Raw genomic sequence first — 19,490 nt, forward strand, 5'->3', positions numbered from 1 at the left:
GACCGAGGACAATCGCATGGATAAAAGGATATTCAGGGCATTCAGGAGAAAGAAAACCTAATACCCGAAACCACATCCATGCCTTATATGATCATCCACAATAACTGACCTTATTTTCTACCATCTTTGCTGTCAATAAATGCTATGACTGCCACCATTTGTATTTGTGTTTTTCTTTATAATGATGGTTAGGAAGCTGGGGACATTACAACACTGTATTATATTCATGTGTCTATATGGTTAATACCCCAGGAAAAGTTGCCCAGTTGGCCATAGCAACCAGATTCCTTCTTTCATTTTTAACAAGGCCTCTGCAAAAATTTAAGAACAGATCTGATTGGTTGCTATGGGCAACTTTTCCTTTGCACAGGTTTTGATAAATCTTCCCCATTGCCACGCCCCCTCCCATAGACTTGCATTGAGGGGGTGGGGCGAGACGTCACAGGCGGGCGGAGTCGTGACGTCACGATCTTCCGTTCCCCTGGTCGGGAGCCAGAGCCTCCAGTGCTGCCAGAAGCAGATACAGGTGGGTGCTGCATGCTATATTGCGGGGGTCCCCAGCGGCGGGACCCCCAAGATCAGACATCTTATTTACTATCCTTTGGATAGGGGATAAGATATGTATGGGTAGAGTACCCCTTTAAGGCCTGTGGACCCCAAAGATTAACTCCCCCCAAATGGGTTACATCGCCATTGAACACTCCTCCATAGTGACACCGGTCCAGCCAACCCCGGCGTACGTTTCATTAAGGAACTTTATCAAGGGATGCTCAAGTATCCTCCAGTATTTGTTGTGTAAATATTCCAAATGTAACAAATATCTATCTATGATATATATCGTTTTTTTCTTTTTTATGTTATTCACTTTTTATTACCTGTACCAGTATTCCTGACAGGCAATGAAAGAGTTACCATATAGTACCACCCACACTGTATTTAGATTTATAAGCTAAGCAGCACTGCCATCTATTGACATTTTTGGGGTAATGTTGCATAGAAGATTCCAGAACACATAGACAAGATCTGTTTTTTAGCCTCTGTATACACCCAGTATAACTGGAGATCAGAGTTAATGGGGTATTCCAAAGGATAGGGGATAAGATGTATGATGGCTGGGGTCCCGCTGCTGGGGACCCTCGTGATCTCGGTGCAGCCTCCAGCATTCTGTGCCGGGAGCTGCCACTGCCACGCCCCCTAGTGACATCACGGCCGTCACGCCCCTCCAATAGAAATGAATGGAGGGGGCACGGTATGACATCACAGGGGTGTGAAAAAAAAACTACTTGTCCAAGGGAATAAAATGGAACACAATCTATTTGTCCCTCATGACGATCCACTTGTCCTGGTACATAAAATAATTCCAACCAAAATAGTCTGTAAATAAGGTCTTTATTAATAGAAACTTAATAGGCAGACCAGTATGTCACCCCATTAGGTGGATAGGGCCCCTGATAAGTCTGCCCCATTAAATAGGTAGTCCCCCCTTCAGGTAGGTATGTCCCTTTATCAGGTAGGTACATCCCCTCATCACGTAGGCAGGCATGAAAGGCTCCCCTAGTATGGAAATAGGGCCCCAGATATATATATATTCCACCAGTTGGTAAAAAGTTAGGGCTCCCAGACAGAGCCCCAGATAGAAATGACCCCAATTAGGTAGAGCTCCCCCAGTAGGTAGACAGGCCCCAGATAGATATGACCCCCATCAGGTAGGCAGGTAGGGCTCCCATTTAAACAATTATACTCTCTGAGTCAGAGCTTTCCAAACTTTTCATGGTGACGCCCTTACATAGTTTGATGACACACTCCTTGCTATACTGCCAATTGCATGCATCACATTGCGTGTCGACAATGCACAACATAGTACGAGTAACAGCATTAGAAAAGCTGCTACCATCCTGTGCCAGTTCATTCCCCCCTTTATCACACCCTGTGCCATTATATTCCCCCTTCTCTGATGCTCCCCGTGCCATTATATTTCAGCCCCCCCCCCCGTGCCATTATATATCAGCCCCCCCGTGCCATTATATTTCAGCCCCCCCCGGGGCCATTATATATCAGCCCCCCCCCCCCGTGCCATTATACTTTAGCCCCTCCCCAGTGCCATTATATATCAGCCCCCCCGTGCCATTATATTTCAGCCCCCCCCCGTGCCATTATATATCAGCCCCCCCCCCGTGCCATTATATTTCAGCCCCCCCCCCCCGGGGCCATTATATATCAGCCCCCCCCCCCCCCCCCGTGCCATTATACTTCAGCCCCCCCCCCCCCTGTGCCATTATACTTCAGCCCCCCCCTGCCATTATGCTTCAGCCCCCCCCCCCGTGCCATTATACTTCAGCCCCCCGTGCCATTATACTTCAGCCCCCCGTACCATTATAGTTCAGCCCCCCCGTGCCATTATATTTCAGCGCCCCCCCCCCGTGCCATTATATTTCAACCCCCCACACCCGTGCCATTATATTTCAGCGCCCCCCCGTGCCATCATATTTCAACCCCCCCACACCCGTGCCATTATATTTCAGCCCCCCACACCCGTGCCATTATATTTCAGCCCCCCACACCCGTGCCATTATATTTCAACCCCCCCACACCCGTGCCATTATATTTCAACCCCCCACACCCGTGCCATTATATTTCAGCCCCCCACACCCGTGCCATTATATTTCAACCCCCCCACACCCGTGCCATTATATTTCAGCCCCCCATGCCATTATATTTCAGCGCCCCCCCGTGCCATTATATTTCAACCCCCCCACACCCGTGCCATTATATTTCAACCCCCCCACACCCGTGCCATTATATTTCAGCCCCCCGTGCCCTTATATTTCAACCCCCCCACACCCGTGCCATTATATTTCAACCCCCCCACACCCGTGCCATTATATTTCAACCCCCCCACACCCGTGCCATTATATTTCAGCGCCCCCCCCGTGCCATTATATTTCAACCCCCCCACATCCGTGCCATTATATTTCAACCCCCTACACCCGTTCCATTATATTTCAGCCCCCCGTGCCATTATATTTCAGCGCCCCCCCCCCCCCCGTGCCATTATATTTCAGCGCCCCCCCCTGTGCCATTATATTTCAGCCCCCCACACCCGTGCCATTATATTTCAACCCCCCCACACCCGTGCCATTATATTTCAACCCCCCCATACCATTATATTTCAACCCCCCCCACACCCGTGCCATTATATTTCAGCCCCCCACACCCGTGCCGTTATATTTCAACCCCCATGCCATTATATTACACCCTCCCCTGCCACATCATTCACTGATTAACCAAACCCCCTCTTTCTGCTTTTACCTGTCCGACATTGCTGGACCCCATCCTCAGTCCTGACGGAGGTGCGTGATGAGTGACATCATCACATGTGCCTACGCCAGGACCCCGACGTCCTGCACGGCTCCCTATAGGCTGCAGTCTCTAGGAGTTTAGTGACGGGGTGAGAATGATTGCCCCATTATATGTGAATTCCTCAGGCATTTAGCCCTGCTTGCCCGAAGCAGGGCTAAATGCCTGAAGAATTCACCTGCCCGGCGCCCACAACTTCATGTCCCGGGCGTCGAGCGATACAATTTCCACATCCCTGATCAGACAATTTGGGATGAAAACTTACGCTTTTTTGGGCTATGAACGGCTTAAAATATATCCCAAAAAGGCCATATTTTAGTTTAAAAAAAAGTCTATTTTATTTTCATTTTTTTAAGTCTTTCTTGAAAAAAATTGAATTTTTTGAGCTATAAAATATAGCCCCATAAAAACGTAACGTGCACATAGCCTCATAATTCCCTTTAACCAATTGTGAAAATCTGCCCAGAGCTTTCCTTTATTATCACCATTATTAGTAGAGATGAGCGAACTTGCAGTAAATTCGATTCGTCACGAACTTCTCGGCTCGGCACTTGATGACTTTTCCTGCATAAATTAGTTCAGCTTTCCGGTGCTCCGGTGGGCTGGAAAAGGTGGATACAGTCCTAGGAGACTCTTTCCTAGGAATGTATCCACCTTTTCCAGCCCACCGGAGCACCTGAAAGCTGAACTAATTAATGCAGGAAAAGTCAACTGTCGAGCCGAGAAGTTCGTGACGAATCGAATTTACTGTAAGTTCGCTCATCTCTAATTAGCTTATTACATTTTACCTTTTCAATATCTTGTATTCTTAATTCTTCTTGTATCTTCTGGATTTTCCTCAACTCGTCGTTCTGAATCTGGGCGAGTCTTTCCTCCATCTCTTTGGCTTTTATTTCAAATTGTTTGGTGACTTGCTGCAGACTTATGTCAGACTGCCGAGGGACCAGGGTCTTTAACCTCTAGAAATGTCAATGAAAGAAACAAAAAACCAAACCTTAGCCCACTGGACTGTGAAGCATATGTGATTTTCAATATCAGTATACCCTAAACCAGTGTTTCCCGACCAGTGTGCCTCCAGCTGTTGCAAAACTACAACTCCCAGCATGCCCGGACAGCCTTCGGCTGTCCGGGCATGCTGGGAGTTGTAGTTTTGAAACAGCTGGTGGCACACTGGTTGGGAAACACTGCCCTAAACCAAGGCTCCCTAGCTTCTGTCTTCAGCTGTCAGGGCATGTTTGGAGATGTCCTTGTGCAACAGCTGGAGCGCCAGAGGTTGGAGAACAATGTCATACATAATGCATAGTAAAATGCCCACAGTGGAAATGCTGGGAGTTGTAGTTGTGTAACCACTGGAGAGCCAAAGGTTGGAGAACAATGTCATACATAATGCATAGTAAAATGCCCACAGTGGAAATGCTGGGAGTTGTAGTTGTGTAACCACTGGAGAGCCAGAGATTCGGGAACAATGTCATACATAGTGCATAGTAAAATGTCCACAGTGGAAATGCTGGGAGTTGTAGTTGGGTAACCACCGGAGAGCCAGAGGTTGGAGAACAATATCATACATAGTGCATAATAAAATGTCCACATGTGAAATGCTGGGAGTTGTAGTTGTGTAACCACTGGAGAGCCAGAGATTGGGGAACAATGTCATACATAGTGCATAGTAAAATACCCACAGTGGAAATGCTGGGAGTTGTAGTTGGGTAACCACCGGAGAGCCAGAGGTTGGAGAACAATGTCATACATAGTGCATAGTAAAATGCACACAGTGGAAATGCTGGGAGTTGTAGTTGTGTAACCACTGGAGAGCCAGAGATTGGAGAACAATGTCATACATAGTGCATAGTAAAATGTCCACAGTGGAAATGCTGGGAGTTGTAGTTGTGTAACCACTGGAGAGCCAGAGATTGGAGAACAATGTCATACATAATGCATAGTAAAATGCCCACAGTGGAAATGCTGGGAGTTGTAGTTGTGTAACCACCGGAGAGCCAGAGGTTGGGGAACAATGTCATACATAATGCATAGTAAAATGTCCACAGTGGAAATGCTGGGAGTTGTAGTTGTGTAACCACTGGAGAGCCAGAGGTTGGAGAACAATGTCATACATAGTGCATAGTAAAATGTCCACAGTGGAAATGATGGGAGTTGTAGTTGGGTAACCAGTGGAGAGCCAGAGATTGGAGAACAATGTCATACATAGTGCATAGTAAAATGCCCACAGTGGAAATGCTGGGAGTTGTAGTTGTGTAAACACCGGAGAGCCAGCGGTTGGGGAACAATGTCATACACAGTGCATAGTTAAATGTCCACAGTGGAAATGCTGGGAGTTGTAGTTGTGTAATCACCAGAGAGCCAGAGGTTGGGGAACAATGTCATACATAATGCATAGTAAAATGTCCACAGTGGAAATGCTGGGAGTTGTAGTTGTGTAATCACCGGAGAGCCAGAGGTTGGGGAACACTGTCATACATAGTGCATAGTTAAAGGGGTATTCCAGGCAAAACCTTTTTTTTATATATATCTATATCAACTGGCTCCGGAAAGTTAAACAGATTTGTAAATTACTTCTATTAAAAAATCTTAATCCTTCCAATAGTTATTAGCTTCTGAAGTTTTCTGTCTAACTGCTCAATGATGATGTCACGTCCCGGGAGCTGTGCATGATGGGAGATTATCCCCATAGGAACTGCACAGCTCCCGGGACGGGAGTCATCAGAAAGCAGTTAGACAGAAAACAACAACTCAACTTCAGAAGCTAATAACTATTGGAAGGATTAAGATTTTTTTAATAGAAGTAATTTACAAATCTGTTTAACTTTCCGGAGCCAGTTGATATATAAAAAAAAGTTTTGGCCTGGAATACCCCTTTAAATGTCCACAGTGGAAATGCTGGCAGTTGTAGTTGTGTAACCACTGGAGAGCCAGAGGTTGGGGAACAATGTCATACACAGTGCATAGTTAAATGTCCACAGTAGAAATGCTGGGAGTTGTAGTTGGGTAACCACCGGAGAGCCAGAGGTTGGAGAACAATATCATACATAGTGCATAATAAAATGTCCACATGTGAAATGCTGGGAGTTGTAGTTTTACAACAGCTGGAGAGTCACAAGTTGAGTAACTCTGTCATCCATAGTGCCCAGTAAAGTTCCCACAGTGGAAATTATGGGATTTGTAGTTGTGTAACCACTGGAGAGCCATAGGTTGGAGAACAATGTCATACATAGTGCATAATTAAAGGAGTATTCCAGGGGAAAAAAATATTTTTATATATCAACTGGCTCCAGAAAGTTACACAGATTTGTAAATTACTTCTATTAAAAAATCTTAATCCTTCCAATAATTATCAGCTGCTGAAGTTCAGTTGTTCTCTTCTGTCTGCCAACAGTGCTCTCTGCTGACATCTCTGCTTGTCTCGGGAACTGCACAGAGTAGAAGAGGTTTACTATGGGGATTTGCTTCTTCTCTGGACAGTTCCCACGACAGCTGTCATCAGAGAGCACTTAGAAGGAAAAGAACAACTCAACTTCAGCAGCTCATAAGTACTGAAAGGATTAAAGGGATTATCCAGGAAAAAAATAATGTTTATATCAATTGGCTCCAGAGACTTAAACAGATTTGTAAATTACTTCTATTATAAAATCTTAATCCTTTCAGTACTAATGAGCTACTAAACTTGAGTTGTTCTTTTCTGTCTAAGTGCTCTCTGATGACATCTGTCTCGGGAACTGTCCAGAGTGGAAGCAAATCCCCATAGCAAACCTCTTCTACTCTGTGCAGTTCCCGAGACTAGCAGAGATGTCAGCAGAGAGCACTGTTGCCAGACAGAAAACAACAACTCAAATTCAGCAGCTGATAATTATTGGAAGGATAAAGATTTTTTTAATAGAAGTAATTTACAAATCTGTTTATCTTTCTAGAGCCAGTTGATATAAATGAATAAAAAGTTTTTTTTCCTGGAATACCCCTTTAAGATTTTTTTTAAGAGAAGTCATTTACAAATCTGCGTAACTTTCTGGAGCCAGTGGAAATATAAAAAATATTTTTTTATTAAATAGCCCCTTTAAATGTCCACAGTGGAAATGCTGGGAGTTGTGGTTTTACAACAGCTGGAGAGTCACGGGTTGAGGATCACTGTCATCCATAATGCATCGTACAATGCAGTGGAAACTATGGGAGTAGAAGTTGTGCAACAGCTGGAGAGCCAGAAGATGGGGAAGACTGTCATACATAGTGCATATTACAATGCCCACAGTGGAAATGCTGGGATTTGTAGTTTTACAACAGCTGGAAAGCTACAGGTTTGGGAACACTGCTGAATAGAGATGAGCGAACTTACAGTAAATTCGATTCGTCACGAACTTCTTGGCTCGGCAGTTGATGACTTTTCCTGCATAAATTAGTTCAGCCTTCAGGTGCTCCCGTGGGCTGGAAAAGGTGGATACAGTCCTAGGAATGTATCCACCTTTTCCAGCCCACCGGAGCACCTGAAGGCTGAACTAATTTATGCAGGATAAGGCATCAACTGCCGAGCCGAGAAGTTCGTGACGAATCGAATTTACTGTAAGTTCGCTCATCTCTACTGCTGAACATGGAACATTTTGGAGCACTTACCTCCCTATATATTTCCGATCCAATGCTTTGTAATTTTGCCGGGGCAGCTGCTCTTAATGTCTCCAGGGCTACACCAGTGAGCCCGGCTTTCTTCTTTTTCTGCAGTGCAATGTATAACTGGTACAGGAGTGTGGTAGCAGCTCCGTGCTGCTCAGACATGATATTCTGGGCCACATTTTGGTCAAAGGGAATACTCAAAAGTTGCAGGGTGGGTTCCACTCGAGTGAAATTGTTCAGCTTGGAGTTGGTTGCTCTGCAGAAAAACAGATACAGAAAAAGCATTAATGTAGAGTCTGTAATCTCCGATGTCAACATTCTCAAAACCAAGTTACACCAAATTACATCAAACTATCCACAAGGCTATGGCGGTTATTTATCACTGTGTTCTATTGCTTTTTTTTTGTCTACATTTGCTAATTATTGTTATTTTTGTGTTGTTTTTATTCAAAGTTCAAAAATCTGTCATTTTGACCTTTTGGTGTTGCTAGACCATTCTTTTAAAGTGACGGATGCGGTGGTCACAAATTTATTATTTGGGTGTTTTTTTTGCGTAACTGGCGCAAAAAACCCGCAAAACTAGACCACCTCCCGACCAGGTCTAAAAAAGATTACTACTCCTGTCTGTTTGCAAAACCAAATCGAAAAATCATCAGCTAAAGTGAAAGAGAGGGAGAGAGAGAGGTAGAGAATAACAACGTTTAATGCCACTCGTGACATCATAGCCACGCCCCCTCAATGCAAGTCTATGGGAGGGGGCGTGACGATGTCACGCCCCCTCCCATAGACTTGCATTGAGGGGGCATGGCTGTGACTTCAAGAGCGGAGCGTGGCCGTGGTGTCACGAGCCTCCGGTGCTGCACCCGATGCTCTAACCGAGCGCCGGGTGCAGCAGGGAGATCGAGGGGGTCCCCAGCGGCGGGCCCTCCACGATTAGACATCTTATCCCTTATCCTTTGGATAAGATGTCTAGGGGCGGAGTACCACTTTAAAAGCCCAGCATGAACATAGGGCTAGCCCCTACTAAAGCAGAGCTCCACAGCTCTTGCAAAACTACAAGTTGTGGACCAGTGGAGGACATGGAATGTAACCCTTAGGGAGCCCAATGAGTGACAACAAATGTTTGCAAAATCTTAACATGTATTAAATGTTAATAAAGTGCAGCACAGGCTATTATTAGATAACAATGGAGAGGTTCTTGCTTATGCCTTGTGCTTACCTGCTTTAGCTGATGTGGCAGGCATGAGTTTGCAACCATACTGATTTCAATTCCATCAGTGAAATGTTTTCCTAATGCTGCCTACATTTCCCATGTGTTTACAAGGTAGAAGCTTCTGGTGATCAGAAGGTAGTGGGTATCACGGTACTACAGATCCCGCCACTGACAGCAGTAAACGGCACTAGCACCCCCATCTACTCCCTCCGAGGATGGACCCTCACCTGTAGGCTATGGATCCCCTCAGCACTACAAAATCCTGCTGACTCCCTTAAAGGAGAAGCCCAGTCCTAAAAAACATATCCCCTATTCTAAGGATAGGGGATAAGTTTCAGATCGCGGGGGTTTGGACCGCCGGGGCCCCCCGCGATCTCCTGTATGGGGCCCCAAAAGCCCACGGGAAGGCGGAGTGTTGACCAATGCATGAAGCGGCTGCCGACAAACCCCCTGAATACAGCGCTATGGCAGAGCCGGAGATTGCCGCGCTCCGGCTCTGCCATAGAGATGTATTGAGGGGGCGTGTCAACGGCAGCTTCATGCGGTGGTCAACACGCCCCCTACCCGCCGGCTGCCGGGGCCCCATACAGGAGATTTCGGGGGGCCCCAGCGGTCCGCCCCCCCCCCCCACGATCTGAAATTTATCCCCTATGCTTAGGTTGGCTGTGTCACATCAGTCATTGCTTTATTCTCTCAGTTTGTCCCTTCAGGGTTAATAGTTTATCTAGCACATTGGGTACAAGAGCTGCAAGTTAATTCTTCTCCTGAGAATCCATGAATCTCTATGATGTCTCTTTATGATGTCTCATAAGACATCTATTAGCCTGTGTGCACTCAATGTTCAAGCCTTCTGCTACGGGGAATACACTCCTGGCGTATAACTCTGACGTATTACTCTGCATAGGCGGAGATCGCCATAGGGTCCCATTGTAGGAAAATATCTCCTGCACAGTAGACTTCTTATTTTTTTGCAGTGACCCACTGTATAAAATGTATGCCCGCTGCTAGGATGTGCCATCATATCCTAAGGTATTATCACCTTAAAAGAGAACTCCAGAATACAAAAATGTTCCCCCATACTGCTGCCAGTAAAAAAATAAATAGATACATACCTTCCTTCGCTCCCCAGGGACCTCTGGTAACCGGTTCCGGTCTCCGCCGCGATCCTCTTCCTGGTTGCCGGTGGTCGGAGAGTCATACTGCGCTCAGCCAATCACCAGCCGCAGCGAAGTCCTGACTCGGCTGGCGATAGGCTGAGCGGCAGTGTGACGTTTTCTGCCCCGGCAGCAGGTGCCGGTGTAGTGAAGAATTGTGTGTCTTGAAGCGTTCTCACACTGCCGCTCAGCCTATCGCCGGCCGAGTCGGGACTTCGCTGCGGCTGGTGATTGGCTGAGCGCAGTATGATTCATCCGACCACCGGCAACCAGCAAGAGGATTGCGGCGGAGACCGGAGCCGGTTACCGGAGGCACCGGGGGAGCGAAGGAAGGTATGTATCTTTTTTTTTTTTTTTTTTTTACTGCCGGCAGCATGGGGGAGAATTTTTGTATTCTGGATCCTTTAACCCGTCCAGGACGAAGGACGTACAGGTACGCCCTTGCGTCCTGGTACTTAAAGGGGTACTCCGGTGGAAAACATATATATTTTTTTTTTTTAAATCAACTGGTGCCAGAAAGTTAAACAGATTTGTAAATGACTTCTATTAAAAAATCTTTACCCTTCCAGTACTTTTTAGCAGCTGTATGCTACAGAGGAAATTATTTTCTTTTTGAATTTCTTATGTCTTGTCCACAGTGCTCTCTGCTGACACCTGATGCCCGTATCAGGAACTGTCCAGAGCAGCATAGGTTTGCTATGGGGATTTTCTCTTGCTCTGGACAGTTCCTGATAGGGGCATCAGGTGTCAGCAGAGAGCACTGTGGACAAGACAAAAGAGAAATTCAAAAAGAAAAGAATGTCCTCTGTAGCATACAGCTGCTAAAAAGTACTGGAAGGGTAAAGATTTTTTTTAAAAGAAGTAATTTACAAATTTGTCTTACTTTCTGGCACCAGTTTATTTAAAAAAAAAAAATATGTTTTCCACTGGAGTACCCCTTGAAGGACTGAGAGCGTATCTGTATGCCCTGGTCCCGTTACTGTGGTTTAAACTGTTCTCACGAGTGGAGAACGCTTTAAACCCAGTAGGTCCCGGTTGCTATGGGAAGCCAGGACCCACGGTCAATGCCGGTGTGAGGTGTTTTTTTGCGCCCCCGTAGATCCATGCGTCCGCTCCTCCCAGAGCAGAGCAAGGGGAGGGAGGAGGTTCACGCCCCCTCCCTCATCTCCCCTCCCTGAGCTCGGCTGCTGGACGCAGATCTCCACGGCCCGCCCCCTCACTGAGGACATAGATCTCCACGGCAGGTCCCTCCCTCATCTCCCCGAGCTCAGGACATAGAGCAGTGCTCCCAATGAGCTCTATGTGTAAAGGGGGACATACTGCACGGGCTAAATGTTCCCCTTTAGCCCGTGCAGTATGTCCCCTTTAGCCCGTGCAGTATGTCCCCTTTAGCCCGTACAGTATGTCCCCTTTAGCCTGTACAGTATGTCCCCGTACAGTATGTCCCCCTTTACACATAGAGCTCATTGGGAGCACTGCTCTACGTCCTGAGGGAGGGGAGATGAGGGAGGGGACCTGCCGTGGAGATTTAAGTCCTCAGTGAGGGGGCGTGGCCGTAGAGATCTGCGTCCAGCAGCCGAGCTCAGAGAGGGGAGATGAGGGAGGGGGTGTGGACCTTCTCTCTCCCCTTGCTCTGCCCTCCCCCAGTTCAAGCTTCGGAAATGTTCGGAGAGCTGGGGGAGGAGCGGACGCATGGATCTACGGGGGCGCAAAAAACCACCTCACACCGGCATCGTCAATAGAGCCAATGCCCCGCATTAACCCTTTAGACTCCACGATCAAAATTGATAGCGGCATCTAAAATGTGTGTTAAGGGTGCCGATAGCTCAGTGGAGCTGATCGCGTCCTCTGCGGCGACAACGCGGGTCCCGATCAGCTGAGTGGACGGCAGGAGGGCCCTTACCTGCCGCCTCCTCGCCGTCCAATCGGTCTTCTGCTGCTCCCAACCTACAATGCAGGCTGGAGCAGCAGAGCACCGATAACACTGATCAATGCTATGATATGGCATAGCATTGATCAGTATATGCAATCAAAAGATTGCATGGTATAGCCCCCTATGGGGCGTACACATAAAAAAACACCAAAGTCCAAAACTGCATTTTTGACCATTTCATATACCATAAAAAAACTAATAAAAAGTGTTAAAAAAAAGTCCTATAAAAATGGTACCAATAAAAACTACAGATCATAGCACAAAAAATTTGCCCTCATACAGCCCAGTATATGGAAAAATAAAAGTTATAGGGGTCAGAAGATGACAATTTTAAACATACAACATTTTGGTGCATGTAGTTATGATTTAAACAAGTAGTTATGATAAATTAAACAAACGCTGGGTTCCTGGGGCAGTGGTCTTGACGTCACAGCCACGTCCCCTCGATCACATCTCAATCATGCCCCCTCATGATGTCACGCCACACCCCCTCCATTCAGGTCTATGGAAAGTGGCGTATCTGCCGACAAGCCCCCTCCCACAGACATGAATGGAAGGGGCGTGGCTAGACATCGTGAGGGGCGTGAACGAGACATCACAATCACAGCCTCCGGCTGGCTCCGAGCGTTCTGAACAAAATGTTCCTTTAAAGGGGTACTCCCGTGGAAAACTTTTTTTTAAATCAACTGGTGCCAGAAAGTTAAACAGATTTGTAAATCACTTCTATTAAAAAATCCTTCCAGTACTTTTTAGGGGCTGTGTACTAAAGAGAAATCCAAAAAAAATTTAATTTCCTCTGATGTCATGACCACAGTGCTCTCTGCTGTCCATTTTAAGAACTGTCCAGAGTAGTATATGTTTGCTATGGGGATTTTCTCCTGCGTGGGACAGTTCCAAAAATGGACAGCAGAGGTCAGCAGAAGAGTACTGGGTTCATGACATCAGAGGAAATGCTTGTCTTTTTTGGATTTCTCCCCTAAAAAGTACTGGAAGGATTAAGATTTTTTAATAGAAGTGATTTACAAATCTGTTTAACTTTCTGGCACCAGTTTTCCACGGGAGTACCCCTTTAAAAGAGGACACAAGCACTATATCAACACTGCAGACCCTTGCAGACCAATGGAAATTCTAGTGGTTAAACCACCAATTGATATTAAAACTTTTAACATGGCACAGAGTTATGTCAAAAGTCAATCAGTTTAGAGGCTGGGTATTTAGCCCCAAACAGATCGCTAGCAGGTGGCTGAATGCTTCCCTCCCCGTCTCGTTGCAGGAGATGGATTCCTTGCAGGAAGTTGGGGAGCGAAGTGCACAGCTGATCCTATTCCCACTCGTCTGTACAGGTCGGAACACCCAGACTGATCAAAAGTGGTGACATGGGGAGCGCTGAGTTATGTAATAGAAATCTATATTATAATCAGGCAACCGGATGGAGATCACCCCTGAACATGCGACAGACTTGGGGCCACTCACCTGCTTTGTGAAAACTTATCAAAGTCATTTTGCAGTTCATATTTATGTAAAACTTCGCCAATCAGGTATCCAGTGGCAAACTCCTTGGCAAAGTTCTTTGGTTCTAGAAAGATAAAAAAAAAAAAAGGTGAGAATATAGAATTGTGGGAGAACCCCTGCTACACATCTGCTATCTGCATGGATCCATTCTCTGAGAAGATGGGGTGTATGTTGAGTTAAGTTAAGTTTTCCACCGGAGTACCCCTTTAAACCCCCTTAAAAAAGCAGTGAAACTGTTCCTATAAAAATTACCCGATCAGCAATGAACATGACATAGAATCCAGTAGTGTCGTCCAGATCTGTCTATGTATGATAGCAGCATATATATATATATATTAGGGATCGAACGATATCGTTTTTTTAGGGCCGATAGCCGATAACTTATACCGGAATATCTGTATAAGTTATCGGCTATTTATCCCCCCGCGACACCGCTGCAGATCATTGATTTAAAGCGGGCGCTTTAAATCAATGAACTGCAGCGGCTTTTGCGGTGCCAGAGACCGCCGCCGCCACCCGCTTCTCTCCCCCTGCCTGTCCAGGAGTCCTGAAACCTATCACCGCCACCGTCCCCAACGCCGCACCGCCCCAGCCCCATTGCCTCCCCCAACCCTGGTTTTATAATTACCTGTTCCCGGGGTCGACTCTACATCTGGTTCCGGTAGCGTCCTCCTGAGCTGTCATTGTGCGCACTGAGAGTGATGTCACGTTGCGTCACGTCACTCGTCATTGCGCACAGCGTAACGCAAGACGCAGCAGGAGCCAGAAGTAGCGTGGACCCCGGGAACAGGTAATTATAAAACCGGGGATGGGGGAGGCAATGGGGCCAGGGCGCTGCGGTGGGGAGTGCGACGCGGTGCGGTGCGGCATTATCGGATTAATCGGCAAGGTAATTGCCGATACCGATAATGCCCACAATCGTGATTATCGGCCGATATTATCGGCCAAACCGATAATCGGTCGATCCCTAATATATATATATACCGATCGGGTCATTTGTATAGGAACAGTTTCACAGCTTTTTTTTAAGGGGGTTTAGAGGGGTACTCCAGTGGAAAACTTTTTTAAATCAACTGGTGCCAGAAAGTTAAACTGATTTGTAAATTACTTCTATTAAAAAAATCGTAATCCTTCCAGTACTTATTAGCTGCTGAATACTACAGAGGAAATGATTTTCTTTTTGGAACACAGAGCTCTCTGCTGAATCACAAGCACAGTGCTCTCTGCTGACATCTCTGTCCATTTTAGGAACTGTCCAGAGCAGCATATGTTTTCTATGGGATGGATTTTCTCCTACTCTGGACAGTTTTTAAAATGGACAGAGGTGTCAGCAGAGAGCACTGTGGTCATGATGTCAGCAGAGAGCTCTGTGTTCCAAAAATAAATGAATTTCCTCTGTAGTATTTAGCAGCTAATAAGTACTGGAAGGATTAAGATTTTTTTATAGAAGTAATTTACAAATCTGTTTAACTTTCTGGCAACCAGTTGATTAAAAAAAAAAAAAGTTTTCCACCGGAGTACCCCTTTAACCCCTTAAGGACGCAGGACGTAAATGTACGTCCTGGTGAGGTGGTACTTAACGCACCAGGACGTACATTTACGTCCTAAGCATAACCGCGGGCATCGGAGCGATGCCCGTGTCATGCGCGGCTGATCCCGGCTGCTGATCGCAGCCAGGAACCCGCCGGCAATGGCCGACGCCCGCGATCTCGCGGGCGTCCGCCATTAACCCCTCAGGTGCCGGGATACAGATCCCGGCATCTGCGGCAGTTCGTGATTTAAATGAACGATCGGATCGCCCGCAGCGCTGCTGCGGGGATCCGATCATTCATAACGCCGCACGGAGGTCCCCTCACCTGCCTCCGTGCGGCTCCCGGCGTCTCCTGCTCTGGTCTGTGATCGAGCAGACCAGAGCAGGAGATGACCGATAATACTGATCTGTTCTATGTCCTATACATAGAACAGATCAGTATTAGCAATCATGGTATTGCTATGAATAGTCCCCTATGGGGACTATTCAAGTGTAAAAAAAAATGTAAAAGTAAAAGTAAAAAAAAGTGAAAAATCCCCTCCCCCAATTAAAAAAGTAAAACGTCCGTTTTTTCCTATTTTACCCCCAAAAAGCGTAAAAAACATTTTTTATAGACATATTTGGTATCGCCGCGTGCGTAAATGTCCGAACTATTAAAATAAAATGTTAATGATCCCGTACGGTGAACGGCGTGAACGAAAAAAAAATTAAAAAAGTCCAAAATTCCTACTTTTTTAATACATTTTATTAAAAAAAAAAATTATAAAAAATGTATTAAAAGTTTTTTATATGCAAATGTGGTATCAAAAAAAAGTACAGATCACAAAACATGAGCCTCCATACCGCCACTTATACGGAAAAATAAAAAAGTTATAGGTCATCAAAATAAAGGGATTATAAACGTACTAATTTGGTTAAAAAGTTTGTGATTTTTTTTAAGCGCAACAATAATATAAAAGTATATAATAATGGGTATCATTTTAATCGTATTGACCCTCAGAATAAAGAACATGTCATTTTTACCATAAATTGTACGGCGTGAAAACAAAACCTTCCAAAATTAGCAAAATTGCGTTTTTCGTTTTAATTTCCCCACAAAAATAGTGTTTTTTGGTTGCACCATACATTTTATGATATAATGAGTGATGTCATTACAAAGGACAACTGGTCGCGCAAAAAACAAGCCCTCATACTAGTCTGTGGATGAAAATATAAAAGAGTTATGATTTTTAGAAGGCGAGGAGGAAAAAATGAAAACGTAAAAATTAAATTGTCTGAGTCCTTAAGGCCAAAATGGGCTGAGTCCTTAAGGGGTTAAAGGAAAATGGTCCCTGTTCACCCACACTAAACCCAATACACCGGGTTATAGTGCAGGTGAACCGGAGACCAATGCGGGGTACCCCGCATCGATCTCCTGTTCACCTGCACTATAACCCCGTGCATTGGGTTTAGTGTGGGTGAACGGGGACCATATATCACTAGCAGGGTCCGACAATTGAGACCTATCCAACAATGAGAAGGCTAAGAGCTGAAATAGGACTGCAAACAAAAGTCCACGACATCCATTACAGCTTACTGAGTGACTGGCACAATAATAACTTTAGAGAAAGTGTTACTGTATCGCCCCCTTATGGATGACCACTAGAGTATCAGTCTTTTATAGCTTTTTAATCTCTGCATTTTTTGCATTTATTTTATTTTATACATGAAATACCGTGGGAGCAATTGTACAGATCATGTACACAGTGGCCCCACCAGCAGAATAGTGAGTACAGCTCTGGAGTATAATACAGGATAAGTAATGTAATGTATGTACACAGTGACCTCACCAGCAGAATAGTGAGTACAGCTCTGGAGTATAATACAGGATATAACTCAGGATCAGTACAGGATAAGTAATGTAATGTATGTACACAGTGACCTCACCAGCAGAATAGTGAGTACAGCTCTGGAGTATAATACAGGATATAACTCAGGATCAGTACAGGATAAGTAATGTAATGTATGTACACAGTGACCTCACCAGCAGAATAGTGAGTGCAGCTCTGGAGTATAATACAGGATATAACTCAGGATCAGTACAGGATAAGTAATGTAATGTATGTACACAGTGATCTCACCAGCAGAATAGTGAGTACAGCTCCGGAGTATAATACAGGATATAACTCAGGATCAGTACAGGATAAGTAATGTAATGTATGTACACAGTGGCCCCACCAGCAGAATAGTGAGTACAGCTCTGAAGTATAATACAGGATATAAATCAGGATCAGTACAGGATAAGTAATGTAATGTATGTACACAGTGACCTCACCAGCAGAATAGTGAGTACAGCTCTGGAGTATAATACAGGATATAACTCAGGATCAGTACAGGATAAGAAATGTAATGTATGTACATAGTGACCTCACCAGCAGAATAGTGAGTACAGCTCTGGAGTATAATACAGGATATAACTCAGGATCAGTACAGGATAAGAAATGTAATGTACACAGTCACCTCACCAGCAGAATAGTGAGTACAGCTCTGGAGTATAATACAGGATATAACTCAGGATCAGTACAGGATAAGTAATGTAATGTATGTACACAGTGACCCCACCAGCAGAATAGTGAGTACAGCTCTGGGGTATAATACAGGATATAACTCAGGATCAGTACAGGATAAGTAATGTAATGTATGTACACAGTGACTCCACCAGCAGGATAGTGAGTACAGCTCTGAAGTATAATACAGGATATAACTCAGGATCAGTACAGGATAAGTAATGTAATGTATGTACACAGTGACCTCACCAGCAGAATAGTGAGTACAGCTCTGGAGTATAATACAGGATATAACTCAGGATCAGTACAGGATAAGTAATGTAATGTATGTACACAGTGATCTCACCAGCAGGATAGTGAGTACAGCTCTGGAGTATAATACAGGATATAACTCAGGATCAGTACAGGATAAGTAATGTAATGTATGTACACAGTGACCTCACCAGCAGAATAGTGAGTACAGCTCTGAAGTATAATACAGGATATAAATCAGGATCAGTACAGGATAAGTAATGTAATGTATGTACACAGTGACCTCACCAGCAGAATAGTGAGTACAGCTCTGGAGTATAATACAGGATATAACTCAGGATCAGTACAGGATAAGAAATGTAATGTACACAGTCACCTCACCAGCAGAATAGTGAGTACAGCTCTGGAGTATAATACAGGATATAACTCAGGATCAGTACAGGATAAGTAATGTAATGTATGTACACAGTGACCTCACCAGCAGAATAGTGAGTACAGCTCTGGAGTATAATACAGGATATAACTCAGGATCAGTACAGGATAAGAAATGTAATGTACACAGTCACCTCACCAGCAGAATAGTGAGTACAGCTCTGGAGTATAATACAGGATATAACTCAGGATCAGTACAGGATAAGTAATGTAATGTATGTACACAGTGACCCCACCAGCAGAATAGTGAGTACAGCTCTGGGGTATAATACAGGATATAACTCAGGATCAGTACAGGATAAGTAATGTAATGTATGTACACAGTGACTCCACCAGCAGGATAGTGAGTACAGCTCTGGAGTATAATACAGGATATAACTCAGGATCAGTACAGGATAAGTAATGTAATGTATGTACACAGTGACCTCACCAGCAGAATAGTGAGTACAGCTCTGGAGTATAATACAGGATATAACTCAGGATCAGTACAGGATAAGTAATGTAATGTATGTACACAGTGACTCCACCAGCAGGATAGTGAGTGCACCCCTGGAGTTTATTTCTGCTTTTATTTATTTCATCACATTATTAGTGGCTCAGAAGTTTACATACACATAGTTAGTATTTGGTAGCGTTGCCTTTAAAGATGTATTCCGGAAGGTAATATTCAAAAGTGCCTAGGCTGCCAGTCTAACTTACTAACCCTGCACTCATCTGCCCCTTTGCCTTGCCAATTCTGTTCTCCGCTATAACTATCAGTCCCTTCTTCTTTTTTTTTGTAATATTACAAGGCAAACATAAAGGAAAACAGAAAAATAAATGAAACAATAACAATATGATCATCAGTGTCCCCCCGCCCATCAGTCCCTTCTACCAGAAAAGCTCCTGGCTACATGTGCTGCCTCCTATGAGCTTCACTCAGAACTCACTGTCATTACAAACAACT

The 19,490-nt window shown here is 44.9% G+C and overlaps 1 protein-coding gene across 2 annotated transcripts in view; it reads right to left on the reverse strand.

The window, feature by feature from the left end:
* Positions 1 to 19,490, reverse strand: part of SPEF2 (sperm flagellar 2) — a 208,053-nt gene that overhangs the window by 171,198 nt on the left and 17,365 nt on the right. For both annotated transcript variants that reach the window (XM_056546664.1, XM_056546656.1), the window contains exons 2-4: positions 13,745 to 13,847; positions 7,975 to 8,227; positions 4,146 to 4,316 (exon numbers count right to left, since the gene is read on the reverse strand). In XM_056546664.1, the coding sequence (XP_056402639.1) occupies positions 4,146 to 4,316; positions 7,975 to 8,227; positions 13,745 to 13,847 (527 nt within the window). The remainder of the gene's footprint in view (positions 1 to 4,145; positions 4,317 to 7,974; positions 8,228 to 13,744; positions 13,848 to 19,490) is intronic.

Source organism: Hyla sarda, chromosome 1 (genome assembly GCF_029499605.1).
Source record: "Hyla sarda isolate aHylSar1 chromosome 1, aHylSar1.hap1, whole genome shotgun sequence".
NCBI classification, from domain to species: Eukaryota; Metazoa; Chordata; class Amphibia; order Anura; family Hylidae; genus Hyla; species Hyla sarda.